This window comes from Daktulosphaira vitifoliae, unplaced genomic scaffold (genome assembly GCF_025091365.1).
Source record: "Daktulosphaira vitifoliae isolate Bord-2020 unplaced genomic scaffold, ASM2509136v1 Scaffold_3, whole genome shotgun sequence".
NCBI classification, from domain to species: Eukaryota; Metazoa; Arthropoda; class Insecta; order Hemiptera; family Phylloxeridae; genus Daktulosphaira; species Daktulosphaira vitifoliae.
In genome coordinates, this window is record NW_026099574.1 from 16,205,498 (window position 1) to 16,225,840 (window position 20,343).

General features: G+C 24.5%; 1 protein-coding gene across 2 annotated transcripts in view; it reads left to right on the forward strand.

The window, feature by feature from the left end:
• LOC126900338 (uncharacterized) overlaps nt 1–19,614 on the forward strand; it is a 61,489-nt gene extending 41,875 nt beyond the window's left edge. For both annotated transcript variants that reach the window (XM_050675989.1, XM_050675990.1), the window contains exons 4-7: nt 10,959–11,086; nt 11,149–11,281; nt 12,814–12,884; nt 16,447–19,614. In XM_050675989.1, the coding sequence (XP_050531946.1) occupies nt 11,002–11,086; nt 11,149–11,281; nt 12,814–12,884; nt 16,447–16,649 (492 nt within the window). In that variant the 5' untranslated portion in view covers nt 10,959–11,001 and the 3' untranslated portion in view covers nt 16,650–19,614. The remainder of the gene's footprint in view (nt 1–10,958; nt 11,087–11,148; nt 11,282–12,813; nt 12,885–16,446) is intronic.
• The last annotated feature ends 729 nt before the right edge of the window (nt 19,615–20,343 follow it).

The following is a 20,343-nucleotide window of genomic DNA, read 5'->3' on the forward strand; positions in this document are numbered from 1 at the left end:
ATTTAACTTTATAATGCTATAACTTATTGAAAAGTTTATGGATCCACACAATTTTTTTATGAGAAATAATATTTTTTAATAAACCCTTTTTCATTCGACATACTTTATCTTAATTGAGATATTAATAAGGAACCAGCAGATCAAGTAGCTTTTGGAATAAAACACCAATTTTTTTAAAATTAAACACTATCTAAAGATTTGCATCGAAGCGTTTATTTTTGATAGTGATTTTAATCACTGTCAGATATCATTATACTTGATCCAACTATGCCACGTCACCATTGTGCCGCGACCCCCCTGTGCTGGGTTTTTTTTTTGTTTTTCTCATTCTCAATTTTTTTTATCATTCATTTCTATAACCGTTCTATAGATTCCGATTATTCTCTCATCATAATATGACTAAATCATCTAAGTTATTTTCTTTTATATAATTCACGGTATCTTAACACTCTTTCGTATGCCTTTTCCAAACCTATGAATACCATACTAAGCTTTTTCATATTTTTCAGATACTTTTCTATTAATTGTCTCACAAAAAATAAAGGCCATATCGTTGACCATCTATTATTTCCACATTCCTGTATCTCTGCTTTGCCTTTAAATTTAGGTACCACAAAAATTTTCCTTCGCTCTTTTGGTATCTTTCAAAACTTTACTGATTTACTTTTTTAATAAAAATAAAAATAATAAATGATTAAGTTTAGTTACTTTCTGTTTTATAAATATAATAATTTTCAACCTTTAATTGCATACATAAAGTTTTAATATTTTATAATGCAAATAGTAGTAGTGTTGTTGAAGAAATTTTTTTTAGGGTATGGTAAAACTCTGGAAATCCGATTTTCCGAAGTTAGAATTTAAAATATGTTAACTGATAAGCTTTTTTCTGCGGATAATTTAGCTAAGCCTCAAAATGAATGCTCTAATATACCCATAGTACATAGCTTCGCAGAGCCATAACTCTGGGTAACAACTATATTTAATACTGTAGTAAGAACTAATAGAGCCGACCACCCAATTTGTATGTTCTAAAACAAAAAAATCTCTTTATTTGGAAAATAAGACTCAATCTAAGGTCTATCTAAGAAAATAACTGGTCGAAACAATTTTTGAACTAGTATTAACACTTTAAAATGTATACTGAGACAAAGTGCGTATTATGTATATTATTTTTCCATTAATCTGTCACACTCCTCCTCCAACCTAAATATAAAGATACTTATAACTTTTGAAATAACATTAAATAAAATAAAAATGGTACTCATATAAATGATAAAAGATGAACCTAAAATAATATTTGATTACCTTTAAATCAAAAAAAAATCTAGCAAATGAATTCAAAACAAATTTTTTGATAAATTGTACAAAGTATTTTAATGAAATAGTGTAAAAATAATTGAATGATTACTTATAATAATAAATTAAACTGAAACTTCTCAAAACTTTAATAAAATTTGATATACTCGTATAATATTGCAAATATTTTCAGTAAAAAAATACTATAGGAAATAATATTGATATTAAAAATACATCGTTTTTAAAACTTTTAAATTACTACTATGTGATAAAATTGTTTAGTTTATTACATATTATAGTTTTCTATATAACTTACTATGTTTAAGTTATTTTATTATTTTTGACTTCTTTTGCTGTTTAGTTACTTATTATGCAGTAATGTATTTTGTATTAATGTAAAACGTTAAATACTTTTCCTTAAGCTGAATTTACAAACACTTAATCATTTTTATAATAATTGCATTATTTAGTAAATTTTTATGAGAAAGCTTTTTAATGAAAAATAATAGTCTTTAAAGAAAAATAAAAAACTATTCATAACTTTATATTATTAAGATTTTTTTTTCCTTTATTATATGATTAAATATGCCAATTTATAAACACCAACAATTTGAAGTTACTCTAAAACACTATTATTTGCAATTACTTCCTCTTTAAAAAATATAACTCTAGATAATCATTAAAATATTTAAATATTTATTTTCAACGCAGTATGTAATGCGTTTTAAAAAATTACAACTGAATTCGTGTATGTTTACAGTTTTGTGTATGAATCATTATGTGTGTATATCTTTTTATAAAATGTATTGCTTCTCTGTTGTATTTTAATAGCATCTATATTGACGATCGATATAGGCTAATATATAAGTAACTAATAGTAAAGAACTTATTCAACAACATTAGAAAAATTTTTGAACTAGTGATTAAACCATACTTAAAGATCTGTAAATAATATTCTAATTTTTTAAGTTTTTATTGGAGGCAACTTTATATTAAGAAATTTTCAACTAAAATGACAAAATATTTCCTAAGATAGTGAGACACTTATTACACACCCGCGTTTAGAATATCCTAAAATCTAATAAATAATATGGTAAAAAGAGATAATCAACAAATCCTATTGTATCTTAATTAATATATCATTTTAAATATTAAATTGAGTACTATTAACAATAAAATAATTTATACAGTATACATTTATGTAACCACCAATGAATATTCTAGAGAAAATTTTTTCGATAATAACAATATTCTTATGAATATTTTTCTGCAAATTATTACAGAAAAATATATTCTTAAAAAAAGAAAGACTAAATAAGACTATTTCATTAAATTATTTGAGTATTAATGATAAAAAAATAATAATATTTACTTAGTTGATAAATGCATAATAATAAAATTATTAAGAATTCTTTAAAAAATATTTGAGTCAAAAAATGATTCCATGACTACTTAATATTTTTGTATTTCTATAGCTTCTTACTTTTGTGAAGAAGATTTCTATGGCTTCTTAACATCTTAGTATTTATTTTTTATGGCTTATAAATTTTTTTGGATGTTTATGGAAATAATAATAACTATAAATAATAACCCTTCTCAAAAATTTCTTTAGAGTATCAATCAAAAAATTTTCTGTACAATTATTGCAATATTATTATTATTAGTCGTTTGATCGAATTATCTGAACACAAATAGACTTTGGATGTGACCAACTTTGTACTTTTTGGTCAATTCAAGACTATTTACAATAAACTAAAATATAATAAATCAAGCTAAAATAATATTCTCGTATTTTGTGAAATTTCTCTAGAAGTTTTCCGAGAATATTCCCGAAAAAGATTATTTGGTAATTTTATATCACTAATTATACTAGTCATGTTGATTCAAGTATTTAATAAAATACCAATACAATTACGTAACCTTTTCATAAAAAATTTAATCAAACCCCTTCCTTTTTTCTTAAATTTCACATTGTATGTTTCTCTTGTAAGTTTTCTATTTTAATATATTCAATGATATCAATGAACATTTTAAGAATCAATTCCCTTTCGCCATTCAGTCAATACAAAATTTAAAATAAGAATATCATAGAATATAATGAATTCCAAAATAATCTGAAAGATTTTTTTTTTAAATACCAGTAATTATAAAAGTATACAGAAAACATGAAATTTTATAAAATAATTTTAAAAAATACAGTACATTAGTATCGCGTAATAGCAGAGATAAGAATAAATCATAAATGACAGTGATTCCCATCACTATCATAAAGACGCTTCGAAACGAATCTGTTATGTCACAATAAATTTGTGATTTTACTATTGCTATTACTACTTTAATATTTGACTCAAATATTAAAGGTTTGTAAGGTTATTTGTTTTATCACACAATTTGCCTTAGATATATCTGTAATTGTTTAGCCTATACTCCTCTACTAAACAATCGGTTAATATACTTCGTTAACATAAAATACAAAAATCGATTTAATACTCTTAGGTTTGTTATGCGACCTAAATTTTCTAATAACAATCTTTTTAAGTCATCTCTATAAGCTTTGGGATTAAAATTATGATCAAAATTCATCTCATTCTTAATAGTAAAAGCGTAATAAGTTATACTCGACAGTTATAACCATATATTTCAATAAGTTTTTTTTACAAAATTATAACAATCTCTTATTGTTTTATTTAAATGTCTACTTGCTAACATATTTGAAACTTTATTACAGTGCATAAGACTCAAACATGTTTATTTATTTATAGAAAATACGGTCAAATAAATGTCAATTAGAAAATTACTCAGACATTCATCTTCATATAAACAAATGAAATAATATATTTGTAATGTTTGTAAAATATACATTGTTGACTCGAGTGTGGCAAGATAGAATGTTTCAACTATAATGTTATATTGTCTTATTCTTTTCTAGTTTCTTATTTGTATTTTTGTTTTTATTTACATGTCTATAATATTTTAAATTTGTTACAAATATATAAATTATTGTGAAATTTGTTCCAACATTTATATTTGTGCCAATTGTGTTACCACTGTGCCGCAAATCCGTTTTGTTAGATTTTTTACTTTAACGACCAATTTCTCAAATAAAACAATCGTGAGGACAACATTTTTTTAAATATTGTAGTCATTTTCAATATATTTCATTTGTATGGGTTAAAAAAACTCAATCGTTCTGAAACATATTCAAAAATAGAATTAAAAAAAATTTGTTACATTTGTGAGTTCAATTAGATTGAAATCGAGTACTTTTGACGTATTAATCATTAAAATCGATTAAGTGAGAACTGAGAATTTTTTTGGACAAACATAAATATAACACACAATCACAAAAACAATGTCTTCTCAGTTTTGCATAAAAGCATAATATCTTATATATTTTTCGAATAATATTTAATTTAAAAATATTGTTTATTCTATTTTAAAATTTAGTTTAGACAATTTTAAAATAATAATATTACTTCAGTTCTCTGATTATTTAACATAAACTGGATATTTTTAGTACTTTATAATTTCAGAAAAGCTAATTTATTACTTAAATAGTTTATCTTAACTTAATTACATTAATGTAATGTTAAATTTGTCTAAATGTACAATAGAAATGTAAAAAATAATTTAGTTTTGCTTATGTCTGAAATTTACAATAAAAATATAAAAATAAAATGAATTTAAAGAAGAAATGAAAGTACCTGGCAAACAACAAATTAATGTAATTAATAAAAATAATGATTCGAATAAGAACAAAGATTACAAATAGCACAATTAGTGAAGTATGGTTGGTAAGCAGGAATTTGTAGTACTTTGTTTATTATTTATCCGAAGTTAACTTACAAATGTATATCCGTATATTCAATATTCATTTTTTTTTATTAAATTTAATTAAAAATTATAGCAGACTACTAATTTTATAAATTAATGACTACTTGATAATATAGTTTCTTTTCTAACACGAATATTTATTAATAGTTTTAAACTAATTTATTATTTAATAAAAAAACAAAAGAAAGATCTTTGGTGAAAATATTTATAGCATTTGGAAGCTTAAATCAACTGTATTATTAAAATTATATTAGTTTATACGAAAATTAGTTTACTTAATATATAGAGATATAAAAAATTCCAAGGAAACTTTAAAAAAAACTATTTTGATGAGGGNATTCAATATTCATTTTTTTTTATTAAATTTAATTAAAAATTATAGCAGACTACTAATTTTATAAATTAATGATTACTTGATAATATAGTTTCTTTTCTAACATGAATATTTATTAATAGTTTTAAACTAATTTATTATTTAATAAAAAAACAAAAGAAAGATCTTTGGTGAAAATATTTATAGCATTTGGAAGCTTAAATCAACTGTATTATTAAAATTATATTAGTTTATACGAAAATTAGTTTACTTAATATATAGAGATATAAAAAATTCCAAGGAAACTTTAAAAAAAACTATTTTGATGAGGGATCAATTTTAAAAAATAGTTCATGAGCGTATTTAAAAATATAGAATGGGGGAATTCAAAAAATATTTTTCACGGATAAGATACCATAAAATTTAGTTGACTTTTTTTTTGATAAAATTGCTACAAAAAAATAAAAGAACACAAAAAATTCTACATAAATGTGTCATTTTTTGGGCATAAGGGTAGTATGTTGAGTAAAATAAGGAGGTAGTTTTCTTTTGTTCTCATTATTTGTAATAATTAAACTTTTTCTTTACTCTTTGAATATCTGTATACCAATACAAGATGTAGTCACCCGCACAACATACCCAGTTATGTACATTAATAATTAAATACAACGTAACTCAATTAGATCTTGTCCTAAAATTGTTATCGACCCATCAACATTTTTCTAAGAAAAATCTAAAAAACGGCTATTATGACATTTTAAAAATAATTTAAAATAAAAAAAATAATTTATTATTTCAAATAAATAATAAAAAATATGATTTTAGCCTCTAAGAATGTAAAAAGTTATTTTTTTAAAAGTAACCAAAGTATTAGTAGATCAAAAGTTTGATTTACTATTTAATATTAATTTGTCAAAACATCATGGTCTTCTCAGTAAATATACTTGAAACAAGTATAGAAAATGTTCAATAAAAAAATGTTTTTCAATAGTTACAAAATGTGGTAGTTATGAACAAATATATATAAAATCAATATAATAAAATATGATTAATTAATTAACAAAATTTGAAACTAAAATAAATAAAATCTACTATTTTGTTTTAGCTTTTATTTTAATCTATTTTTAATAATTAAAATCAGGCATATAATAATTAACGTAAAAAATGCACTGAAGTATTTTTCTAAGCATTAAACTTCAAAAAGATTTTTGGATGTACTTTATTCGTAAGATTTAACGTTTATTAGGCAATACTACGGACGATAAATTTAGCTCCACAACTATATTTGTTGTTTATCAAAAAACATTTAATAAGCAAATGTAATTTTTATCATTGATAACCAAAAAAAATGTTACATTTCTTCATACATTACTATGACATTGCTTGACAAAATGTTAGTATGGCTCAGTCAATGATGAGAAGGCAAGTACCCCTGTGTCCCCTATTAATATTGCACTGATATAGTAAATGCTATTAAATATTTTTCTATAAAATATTTGTTACAATATACTTTTCCTAAATGATCTTACTATATTCTTTCAATTGATAATTATTCCACTTGCGTGAACAGTTATCTATTTTAATATAATATTTCTTTTATGATTTGGGTAAAAATTAAATATTTTTTATATTTTTTAATTAAAAACTTTTTGAACAGTTAACTACTACATGAAAATTGAAATTTTTTATATTGGTTTAATACTATTTGCTCTGTCAAATATTTATTTCATGGTTGCAGGCAATAGTTACAATAACACGTTTCAATTATTTTTCTCTTTTCTGGCAATATGTTACACATTTTTCTGATTTAGAAAACAAATTGGATTTTAGAGCATTAGTCAAATAGAAAGAATAATTCATTTCAACGATAGAATTACTATTTAGTATTCTATATAATAGTTTTTATCGGAAGATAAAATAAAAGTTTGAATTAATTAATTAAATTAAATATTAATTAACATAAATACTTGACTTACTTAAATTGTTCGTATAGTTTACGAACAATTTACCTCTCGATTACTGGCAAAATAAATAAAATATTGGAAAAACAATTTTTGATTTCTTTTTGTTACATATAATTATTAATTTATAAACTAACAATTACTTTTTAGAATCATCCCATATAACTTAAAGTGGTGTCAACTTTATTTTTTTTAATGCCAACATACATATTTAAGTAGCTTACAAAATAAAAAATATTCTAATTAATAAAATGATTGATTGATAACAACTTTTGGACCAGTACTTATTAGAAGTAAATTAAAATGAGAAGTTATTCTCATTTTAATAATTTGACGAGACGNAAAATAAAAAATATTCTAATTAATAAAATGATTGATTGATAACAACTTTTGGACCAGTACTTATTAGAAGTAAATTAAAATGAGAAGTTATTCTCATTTTAATAATTTGACGAGACGATGAGTAAGGTCGGAAATTACTTTAAATCGTTAATAATTTCTGAAATACTAGTCTAAAAGTTTAATTTATAAGGGATAATTCTAAAAAAGTAATTGTTAGTTGAGAAATTAAGAATTATATGTAACTAAAAGAAATTAAAAATTGTTTTTCTAATATTGTATTTATTTTGCGAGTAATTGAGTGGTTTATGATCACTCTGTATTTATATTGTTCTCATAAATAATTCGTACTACATTAATATCATACATTATAAAAAGTCATTGTACTATCATATTTTTAGTTTATACATAATCGTATTTATACATAATACATACTAAATAATAATGATAAGTATAAATATAAAAGAATATATTTTTGTTGAATACTCACATGATTGATGCTTTTTAGATATTCAGTTGTGATTTTATTTTAATTTTATATTTTCCAATATAAACAAAATATGACATTTAAAAAAATCAAACTTTTTAGTATACATAAACCAACCTTTTTTACATGATAATCCATTATCCCAATTCTTGTCAAGTTTTACTCATTGTTTATACACACGCCACTATATTTATTCTTAAAGTAACAATGCGTTTTTTACAAAGATGCGTGACTGTATCGTTTGGCATACCTATAAGTAAATCCAATCATTTTTTTTCATGAAAATCAGGTAAACTAACATAATTTGGACCAAGATTTCAATACTTATTGCATTTTTTTGTCTTATATGGTGTAATGTAAGCACAAAATTCAATTAATATAATATAAAATGAAACTTATAAATAATTTCAACGACAAGACTACGGCTTTAATAGATGATGAAATGAAACAATTTTATTGCATTTATTGTAATTATTAAGACATTTTTATCATTTTTAGCTCATTTTAACATTCCTTAAAGTATAATTTAGGGAAAATAGATTTTTATTTAAATTGGTAAATTAAAAATGTGTTTTACAAAAAGACGAAAATTTATTTTATGTATATTACATTTCTAAGGAATTTTTGGGTAGTCAAAAATTATGAAGTTCACTTTTATTTTATACAGAAATTATTTATGGATAGAAATTATTTTAGAGTACAAAAACATTATGTTCCAAATTCGTCTATTAAAGTATTGTTTTTAAAATACTGTATATTTAAACATATAAAATATCTTTTTAACGAGGTATTAACAATATTTTTAATACAAAATCAACAGAACTATACAAAAAAAATTTAATAATTTGTAAAGATATAGATTATTTATTAATATTTTATGTGTTAATTTTCTTTATTTTTGAGTGTTTTATATTTTTAAAGCGTTTTTACAGGCCAATTTTAGAATTTTTTAAGGATATTTGTAAATATTTTCACGGAATTTAAAACGGACCCTAATTATATTACACACGTTAAGTATAATTTTAATCACTTTTGAAAGATGGAAAACTATTGTAAATCATTTGATTTTAATGTATTGAAATTGATCTAGCTACATGGCTAGAACAACTGAAAATATAATTAATATGGTATAATTTTGTTTCATTTGTAACAGTATACACGTTAGCATTACGATGACTACTGCAATTGGAATGAACAAAATAAATTATTAGACCCAGAGGGCCATAATTTTTTTTAGAACTGTTCGATTTCACTGCTTATGAATAGTAACCGACCCTTGCCGAAAGATATATCATCTACACTACATCTGAATTCCATAATACCTATTTCCTATAGATTCAGATAATATATCTAACAAGGTTTAAACTTCATTTTCACGTGATTTCTTGAAATATGCCTTTAGCAAATATAAAAATATGATAGTTGAAATTTTTATAATATATATTTATTAGGTAATTATTAATAATCACTTATGACTTTCTACCTTAATTTTAAAACTATAAGAATTCTAAGCATAAAAATATTTTTTTTTAATAAACGCTTTAGAGGAAAGTCAATTACACTAAACCGTTTTTCAATAAAATATCTTCCCAGCTTCATGTCGAAGCTAAAAATCAAATTTTATATTTAAAAATTAAAGTTCTTCTTTAACACAATATAACATAATATACATTTGTTTAACTCGTACGAAAATTAATCCTTCTTGGAAACTATAACGATGGATTAATTCATATATTATGCCACAATAATGCAAACGATTCACACTAGCTATACTATACAATTAATTACTATGTTTAAATTATGTTAGCCATTAATCGTTAGATAAAAACTAATATTGTATTCAGTGAATACAAAGCTAAAATAGCATACCATTTAAGGGTATATATAGAGTAACTCAGTTGGCTTTGATATTATTACATAAGGCCAGTGATGTATCCTGAATTTTAAGATTGAAGGTCAACTTTCAATTTGTAGTTAAAAATTATATAGTTAGATATGAAAAATATTTTTAAAAACATTTAAAAATTTGAACGATAAAATTTGATTAACTTTTTTTTACTTTCACATTTAAAAAAAAAGTAAATGTGCTATGATTTTATTTAAAATAACTAGCAAAATAAATTAGATACATGAATAATAAAATCTTTATGTGTTAAATGCTTGTAACTCAACAAGTACTTATTCTGAACTTGTTATTGACCCATAAAAATTATGTTTTTAAAAATAGCTAAATGACTATTTTAAAATTTTGAAAGTTTTATCATTTTTTTTTTATCAAAGGAAAATAATGAAAAATATGCTTTTAAAGTAGTTCTAAACTGAAAAAGTTATTTTTTTAAAAAGTAAAGCTACATATTGACTGAATTAAAAATTATAAAAAAGATGTCAAAACTTGGTATAATACTTTATATTTAACTGTTAAAAACAATTTTAACAACATATACAACATCATAAATATTATTTTCCCAAATAATGTAATAAAATTGAAATTCCACTACTTAATAAATTTAATTATACTAATTGAATATTGTTCAAATGAATCTACGTGCAACTTTAGGTCAATTACGTTTTTTTCTATTTTTTACTTTAGTGTATATACAATTTCGCATAGAGCATTCGGAAATTAATTAATTTTTTATAAAATTTCATTAATTCCAATAATGTATATAAAATTTGAGAATCAACGATATTTTTAAATAATTATTACTTTTTCTTTATTTTGTTACAGGGTTCACGTATAGTTTTACCTACTACTATAAGCTACTAGAAAAATGTCAATTAGTCAAAGTGATCCCGGGTTGCCGGTTATAGATCAGCAAAACAAGAAATTTACTACCATCATTATATACCCAACGGGTTGGTTGAATTTGTATTCAAATCAGATTTATAAAGAAATAATAACGATTTTTTTTTTTTAGTAACTCCAGAGAAAATCATTATTCCTATGGTTTCGTGCATTTTGGGATTCCCACTAGTAGTTTTAATGGTCATTTGCTGTTTAAGGCGACGAGCCAAGTTGGCCAGAGACCGAGATCGCAGAAGAAACCTTGGGTAAGATTATTAGACATTGTTTAATTTTTAAAAAATAAAACTAAATAAATAACAAAATAAACTAAAAGTTTTTGGCTGTATTCCAAAGTGCCTTAGTTTATATTACTAAATTGTTTGCTTGAGTTACAGATAAAACTGTTATACTAAAAATTGGACGATTAAAAAAAAAAAAAACTTTAAAAAGAATCAAATAAAACAGTCTGAACAGAAAAAAATGTCTTTTATAATTTATAGTAACAATAATTACCTCAAACAACAATTTTAGAAGTTCTATCATAGTTAAATTTCTACCAATAAAAGGATTGTAGTTCTTTAATAATTATACGAAATTCATTAACATTAACATATCCAAGAAAATTGCCATAAAATTTCGACTTTAAAATTATCTTTAGTAAAATTTATAAATAATATCGAAAACAATAATTAAAAATTTTTTTTTTGTATTTATAGTTAATAAAAAACCCTATACCTGAGGTTTATATCTAAAAGCTGATATTTCCCAAAAATTAGCATTTAAAGATTTTTTGTATTATTGTAGCATATGATATTGTGTTAAAAATTACTAGTTAATTTTAACGGAAATATTTTTGTGTTACGCTTAAAAAATATCAATTTCCATAAGAAATTATTGACGTTTTTAATTTGTTTTTGCTCTCCTGAAAAATTGCTCATTAAATAATTCTAAAACCATTTTTATTTCTCGGTTTTAAAAAATTATTTATTACAAATACATTTTTAAGATATTTTCCCTGTTTCTCGATATTCCTTTTTTTATTGTTTTTTAAAGGTTTTTTATTGTAATTCAATGTGTTATTTGCATGACTTAAATAGAAACTCCTTTAAAGTTTACTGGCCAACTTTTATTTAGTTCACGCTTTTATCAATCAGATTTTGTATTGTTTGAGAGTTCCAAGTTTACATTTTGGAATTCAATACATTTGGTATTTTTTTTCCCCTAAAGATAAAGTAGGTTTTTTAGGTTATAATCTAATTGTAATAGAAGTTGAACAATGTATTTCACAATATAGTAAAATAATCATATCATATCTCTGCTCATATTATTTAATTATAATTAAATAATAAATAATTTATATGAAAAAATCATTTTTCAAATTTTTGTCGTTTACTGCCTTTTAGCTTAGGAGAACAGAGCGCCTATTAGTAGTATTTTAGCAGTTTTTTTCATTTAAGTTAATTTTAAAAGATTCTTTTCTTTAATTGTTAAAATGTATGTTATAGTCTCTTTTTTCTAAATCAATACATTTTTTTACGTATCACTTGAATATCTTATTAATATCTTATCTATGAATTACAAAATATAATTATATTATGAAAAGGTCGAAAAAAAAAAATTAATTAAATAACCCTATGAAAGTGGCTATTTCATATAAGGAATAAGGATGGCCAACCCCAAATATTTGTGATAAAGGTGAAGAAAATGAAGAAAAAAAAATGAAATAGCCCTACCAAAAACAAATTCAACTATTTAGATTTTAAATATTTATACTTAATACTTAAATTTTTTATTTTAGATTTGCTAGAGCGTGTACAAGTGATCAAGGAGTAATATCATTAGCCCGATTTAGTCCAATGCACAAAATAGGTAAATCATTTTAAAAGTTTTGCAAATTATATTTTATCTAATAAATGCGCTTATTGTGTTATAATATCTAAATAATTCATTCTATGTAAAAAAAAAGTTTGACGTTAATTGCCATATAGAAAACCACAATTAATACTTTATTTTGTTTTCAATAATACTATAAATCAGTTTGTCAGACAGTTGTATTATCTAAATATCAAAATCAAATATATATTTTCTGCGTTTGTTTCTCATTAAAAGCTTATGAAGTTATAACTATCAGAAAAAATTTAATTTTTAATTTTAAATATCACTGCATCTATTTAAAATAAAAATACTTTATTTGAAATTATTCAAAAAATTATAAAACTATTTAAAATGCATTTCTATTTATATTGTACAATTTATAATTGTAATTTATCATAAATGAAACATTAACGTCATTTTAACATATCAATTACATGAAGTTATACAATTTGTAATTTGACATTTAATGTAATTGGTAATTAACGTGGAGCCAAAATTGTTAATTGAAAAGTTTTACCTAATATTAAATCATAATAAATGTTTTCTAGCTATAAAACTGAAAATACATAAATATGTTTTTTAATTTTTAAGAAATTTAAATTATTTTCACAGAAATAAGATAAAAATTTGAAAAAAATTAAATTATCTCTTTATGATTTATTTTGAATGTTTTAATCAACATTATCAAAATTATTTTGTGTTCTAGAGTTACAAAAAACTATATCATGTCGTTTTATATTTATAGTTCAAGTTTTTTATTTCATTAGATGTATTATTTACATTCTTTAAATTTTTAAGTTCAAAACTTGTTTAAAAATCTACTATTATTTCTATGAAAAAAAAATATCTCTTTTTAAATGAGATTCTCTGAAGACAAAAATTTCCTGAAGTGGAAAATAAATTACTATAACTTTAAAATAATATTTTTTCACGTTAAATACAATCTATCTGAATTAGGATTAGAAAGAGTATAGTTTACCTTTAAACTCAGTTTAAACATATTAAATATTTTAATGATGTTACTTTTTTTTATGCCCTTCGGGTCCTATTTCCATAACTTAAATAAGAATATGTCTTCATCAATTTGACATATTTCGCTAACATGAAATTAAATGCATTTATTTTACAAGAAGTACCTTTGAACGAAAACGGCTCGATTATTTAAAAATTTTATAGTAATAGTATCATGCTTCATATTCACCAATTATTCGTGTAAAACGTAATGTAACAAAATCGAAAAAATTGTCTTTATAATTGAAAATAGATTAAATGGCTAAATGTCCAATAAATAATTAAAATTAAGTGATTACATTTGTTTAAAAGATTGCAATTTACTTGTGAACTAGAATAAGATTTAATCAATTAAAAATGTTTCAATAAATGAGTTTAAGCTCTTCTTTAGTTGAAATAAATTCATTTTTCGAATTAACGAATCACATTTAGGAACTCTCAAGTATTTGGTGAGTTGTTCAGAAAGGTCCATTAAATAACTGATAATTATAATATATTGAGTTTTTTTTACATTAAATGTATCAAAATGTTTAATCCCTGTATATGCATTGTTGTATTACACTGCTCTTTTTTAAAAAAGATAAAAATTGAAAAACTTAAAGCATCGCAATATTAAAGTTGAGCATTAAAACCGTTATTATAAACAATAAATAAACGGCATAAGATTAATAATTTGATTTTTAAACGGACTTTTGCGTTGTTTATAGAACTTTATTAAAATTTAATATAAAATTGAATACACACTTCAAATGTCAAGACTTTCAATATGGTAGTCATTTATTTTAGTAAAACGTTACAAATGCTTAGCCAAGATGTCACTTTTTTATAGTACTTTTGATATTTTTTTAACGATTTCGCAGGGAAATGACAGATCTGAAAATAACAATATTTCAATAAATAATACTTCAATGAAGTTTTTTCTTTAAAGAATGTATTTTACTTAATATCTACAGTATATTTAATAATATTTTTGTGCCAAGAGATTGCATAAACATACGTCTTTATTTAATATTATTTAAATGGAATTAAAATTCCGAATCTGGTTAGCAGTATATTTTAAATGAAAAAAATTCATTCAGTTAAGATCCAACCGTCTCTCAATCTAGTTAATGTTACATGTTATTTATTTTCAAGGTCATATAAAAATAATTTCCGTTAAAATATCATGTTTCGGAAAAGGCTAAATTTTTCAACAAAATAAATCTTTTGTTTTATTAACGTCTTTAATAATATATGATTGAACATTAAAATCAAACTCGATTTAATTTACTTAAATTAAAAAAAAATCGGTATTTTGCGAGCCGTATAAATTTGTTTACAATTGGATACATTAACATAATTGAAAAGTTAAAAAACGTATTATATATTTCACAGGCAATCACTCAGTAATGTATTTTAAAATCTCAAATAAAACTTTGAATCCAAATATCCCACGGCAAAGACAAAATAATGCGAATAGTATATATAAATTAACGTTGAAATTCACATCAGAAATAAATTCCATAAGTAGTTAAAGTGTTATAAAATAAACCTTTGACACACCCACGAACCCCAACGATGGTACAAAATGTAATCAGCGAATCCGTTCTTGAAAACGCTACAATTATAACACGCAACCATGTAAAAAGGCTCAAACAAAGCCTGTCAAATCAATACTGTTGTAAAAAAAAGTTTACCTTCCTACACAATATTCAATACGCCGTTTCAAATTAGAGATCCTTTTTACTAATTTTTTATATACGGTGCACTAATTTCGTAATTTTATAAATTACATAACGCTTTAATAGCCATTTTCAACAGTCATGGTCAAACTAAAATAAAAATTATTAAAATCCTTTGCACTTTATTTTTTCACAAATTAAAGTAGTTAATGTTTCAATTTCTCCACCCGAGTTCAAACTATAATCGTTACTCAAAACAATTTCAAAATATTTGTTTGTATAAAAGTGTATTAGGTTTTCTTTAGATATCCGCTTTTTGATTTTGCTTATTGCCGAGTGAAAATACTCGATATTTTAATCTATCGTTTTTCATATTCTTCGCCGAAGTCTATGTCATAAAATAAATTGAATTAAATTCTCAACTATACACTTCGTATCATCCTATTGATATTGAAAGTAAAACTTGCGAGAGTGCTGTGCAGTTTCCTGAATAATCACAAAAGGTCGACTTTCTTACACAACCTACCCATGTGACCACACGAAGAGTCAACTAAATTCGAAATTTCTTACAATTATAATTTTAAAACATCACGTTTAATACAATACTCCATTAATTCACATCATCGAAAACTGTTGTTTTCTACACAGCCGCACTGAAAATTCTAATTATAACTTGCTAACGTATCCATCAATATTGGTGTACTGACTGGGCAGAATCAAGTTAAATATTTAGATCACGAGATGCAATTAAATAATCGTTAAAAAAAAGTTGATGTATAAATGTTTTTAACGAGATCTTTGAAAATAAATAAATTTTTATTTACACGTTACACACACACTATTCCATTGCAGTAAATTATGACTTGACATGTGTTTTTTGACAGGCGTGTATTTGGCCGCCGGAGCCAGTGCCAACAGCATGTCGTCGACAGGCAGCAGTGGCAATGGAATGGGTCGCACTCATCCACTGCGAAGCGAGAGCAGATCGTACGCGTCGTGTGATTTGGATCCGGTGGCCGAAGAACGGAGTGAAATGGAAACCAGCTGCAGCGGTGCGGTTGACGTATTGGTGTGTCCGGACAGCTAGCAACACGTTCTGGCCATCGCTCGGATATCGGTGGCCGTACAAACGGACAAGCCTCCGCCACGACCCGCCAGGTCACCACTATGGAACACGCTCACGAACAATCCGCCGGACGACGTGCCGCCATTGAATAGCTGACATACACTCAGTGGGCACGAAAAGCCCAAAGCTGTGGCCATTATCGAACCTTGATGGCAAAAGCAACACCGCCAACAATCGCCCTTTGACCGATACGCTGTACGATTAATTGAAACTGTGTTCAGTTAATCACATTGGTGCGCTTTACTACTTTTAATTTAACGTGAGAAACATTATGACAGCTGAAAGGAATTTTACTGTGTGTGCGTGTGTAATTACACGTGGAAGCGTACGAATATTTTTTTGTATATAGGTAAATGTGTTATTTATTTTTTTTGGTATATAATGTGATAGCTTTAAGCTAAAAAAAGGCCATGCTCTCGTCAATTTAATTAAATGGATTTTAGATTCGAATAAAAAATTATACGCATTTAAACAAAGAAAAAAAGTTTCACTCTATACGGAAAATATCAACGGAATCAGTACGTGTCTTGCGAAATCTCAAAATCATACACTTAAAACAATATGAGAATGATTATTTTTTGCATATTATTCCTTCCCGTGATGTATCAGATGAACCGCTAAACGCGCATAACTATCTTGTCGTACGGAGATATATTTTCATTTCAAACGCTTGTCGTTCGATAGGGCTGAAGTTTATTGCAAATTCAACAACGTATTGCATTCCCACCCTGTCCTCTGTTGACGGTACCGTTTACTTTAATAGGGAAAAACATTTCCCCTCGTTTATCGACCGAATACCAAATTAGACTGTCCACGACGTTAGCGTATAGAATAAATCAACAATAATGTTCAACCACCACTCTAATAAGTAACAAATGAAATAGAAGATAAAATAATTTCTCTAGAGATCTTTCACGTCCACGCCACACTTTTTGCGAACAACGAATTCCATTTGATTTTGCATGACTGGCAAATTTTATTAAACAAACAAATCGTTTCGTTTTATTATTTTCCTCGATACGTGTTGGGCACATATCGCGCAGAAAACGTGTTACAATTTACTCAAATTAAAGTCACTTTTGCTTTTCTAAGTAAAATATTGTTTTTTTTTTATTACAATGAAATGATATAACATCTTGTAGAGTTTTATTAATTTTTGTAGCGTGAACTAAAAACTTTTTTACTATATTTGACAGATTATTAATTTTAAGCTGGTACATAGAAAGTGTGGATAACTCATAAAAAGGGGTAAACGTTAAACGTTTCTTAAGTTACGAATATCTTGTATTTTAAGAAAAGAAAAAGCATTAAAATAACGCCGGTGATGTTCTATTTACACTAATCTTTCTAGAACTCATATTTATCGGTTTGTTTTTGTTGAAAAAACATTATACAACTATAGTGAAGTAAATCAAGTTAAAACTCGCCGTTGTCGGCATATCGTTTTGTAAAGTATTTTTAACAAATAACACTTTAATCACAACATTTTGAAAACAAAAACTTGCCATTTGAAAATCACGACCCGTCATATTTATCATAATATTCTTTTTGACAAAAAAACCAACAGACCATAAAATCTTACGGTGATAGATAGAAAAACGATGTTTGACCTTTATTCGACGTGGAAATAAAATGAAAAATGTATACAACAGGTATATTCGCAAAACTTTTAATGGCTAAAACGTGAACGTTAAATCAAACCGAACATTGCATTAGAGAAGATGGCAAACTTACTCCACAAGACTCCACCAAATTGCAAATGCCGCGTAAATAAATTAAGGGACAACAAAAAGTTCACCAGATCCGTCTTATTTAAAGTTACAAAAATTTACCAGTTACACGCACTATTCAGTTACTGTGTTTGTTTGCTAAAAGTCTACCCAAAGCAAACACCGCTCCTATCGATTTGCATAGCCTCGTGCTATTCAAATGTTAAGACTCGTCATACCCTCAGTCATTTCTATGATATTATCATACTATTGAATAGGTTTTAGAAAATCTCTACGCCAATATATAAGGTGTTTTTATTTCTATGGACCCTTGGAGAATACAGATATGGAGCATATTATCATCTAGTTGGGTATTTATGCGAATTACATCGAATCTAAAAGTAATAACAAACGCATACAAAAACAGTTTTCCTCATTATGTAACTCACATAAAATGTTCCGACCGAATTGAAGTATTACAGTTCTTGTACATATTATTATTTTATTAATTACGAAAATGTATCTTTAATAATAAAATACCACTTTAACGTAAATCATAAAACAAATAAAAACATCAATACGTTTTGAACTCGTTGCTTATAGATTTTTTTAGAGAAAAGCAACGATGTTTTTGGTTGCTTTGTGTTCCATAAATATGAAAAAAAAATATCCTTTTTATTATGTAAGAGATTTAATATTTAATAAAATCAGCTACTCGATTTTCCATTAGATTTTGAATTAAATATATATATATATATCGATCACTCGCATGTTATTAAAAAAAATCCGGGGCCAACCATATTGATTATATGAAAACATTATATTGGGTGAAACTATTTTTTAATCATGCCAAAGTATCTTGATTATGACTCAAGAACTGTAATAACGACCAAACCAATAGGTACTTTTTATAGAACTACCTCAAAAATCGGTTTTAGGCGGCTATACACGGTTATAGTATTATTAAAGTGTTAATAAGTTTTTACGGAAATTGTTAACTATTTTATGGTATTAAATACGTAATACTTAACTTATTATTATTATTATTTTTTTTTTTTTACAATCGGTTTAGTTTATTTTTATTTTATTTTTATACTGTTCATTTGTTTTAGAATCTTAAAATTTTGTGTTTTTAATTATAAAAGGTTTGACGTTGATAAATATAATGTTGTACAATATTGTAAGTTATATGTAATTTGTTCTTGTAGAATAAACGTAAATAAAATGTTCTAATTTTTTTTTATTTTGTTTTCTACAGTATTATTAATATTTTCCGTAGACATGCCTAATGATAAACATTGCTGCAAAAAATGGAAAAATAAATCGCACACCATTAGACCTCTATTTGATCATTCCTCAGTAAAGTATAAAAAAGTATAACGTTCTTCTCTTGTATTATAATAAATCAACTAATAATGACGATTTATTAAAATGTTTTTTGTACAAGCATAAATTAACTATTCAATAAACGGTTTAAGGTTAATAAGTTGATTTTTAAACGGGTTTTTGCGTTGTTTATAGAACTTTATTAAAATTTAATATATAAATGAATACACACTTCAAATGTCAAAACTTTCAATATGGTAGTCATTTATTTCAATAAAACATTACAAATACTCAGCTAAGATGTCACTTTTTTATAGTACTTTTGATATTTTTTTAACGATTTCGAAGGAAAATGACAGATCTGAACATAACAATATTTCAATGTAGTTTTTTCTTTAAAGAATGTATTTTACATAATATCTACAGTATACTTAATAATATTTTTGTGCCAAGAGATTGCATAAACATACGTCTTTACTTAATATTATTTAAATAGATTAATGATTATCACACATTTGCTGATATTCGATAGATATATTCAAATTTACATAGGTCAATTCAGAAATAATTTTACATAATAATGTTCACGAAAATCTCTAGTGTAACCTATTCGCTTTTAT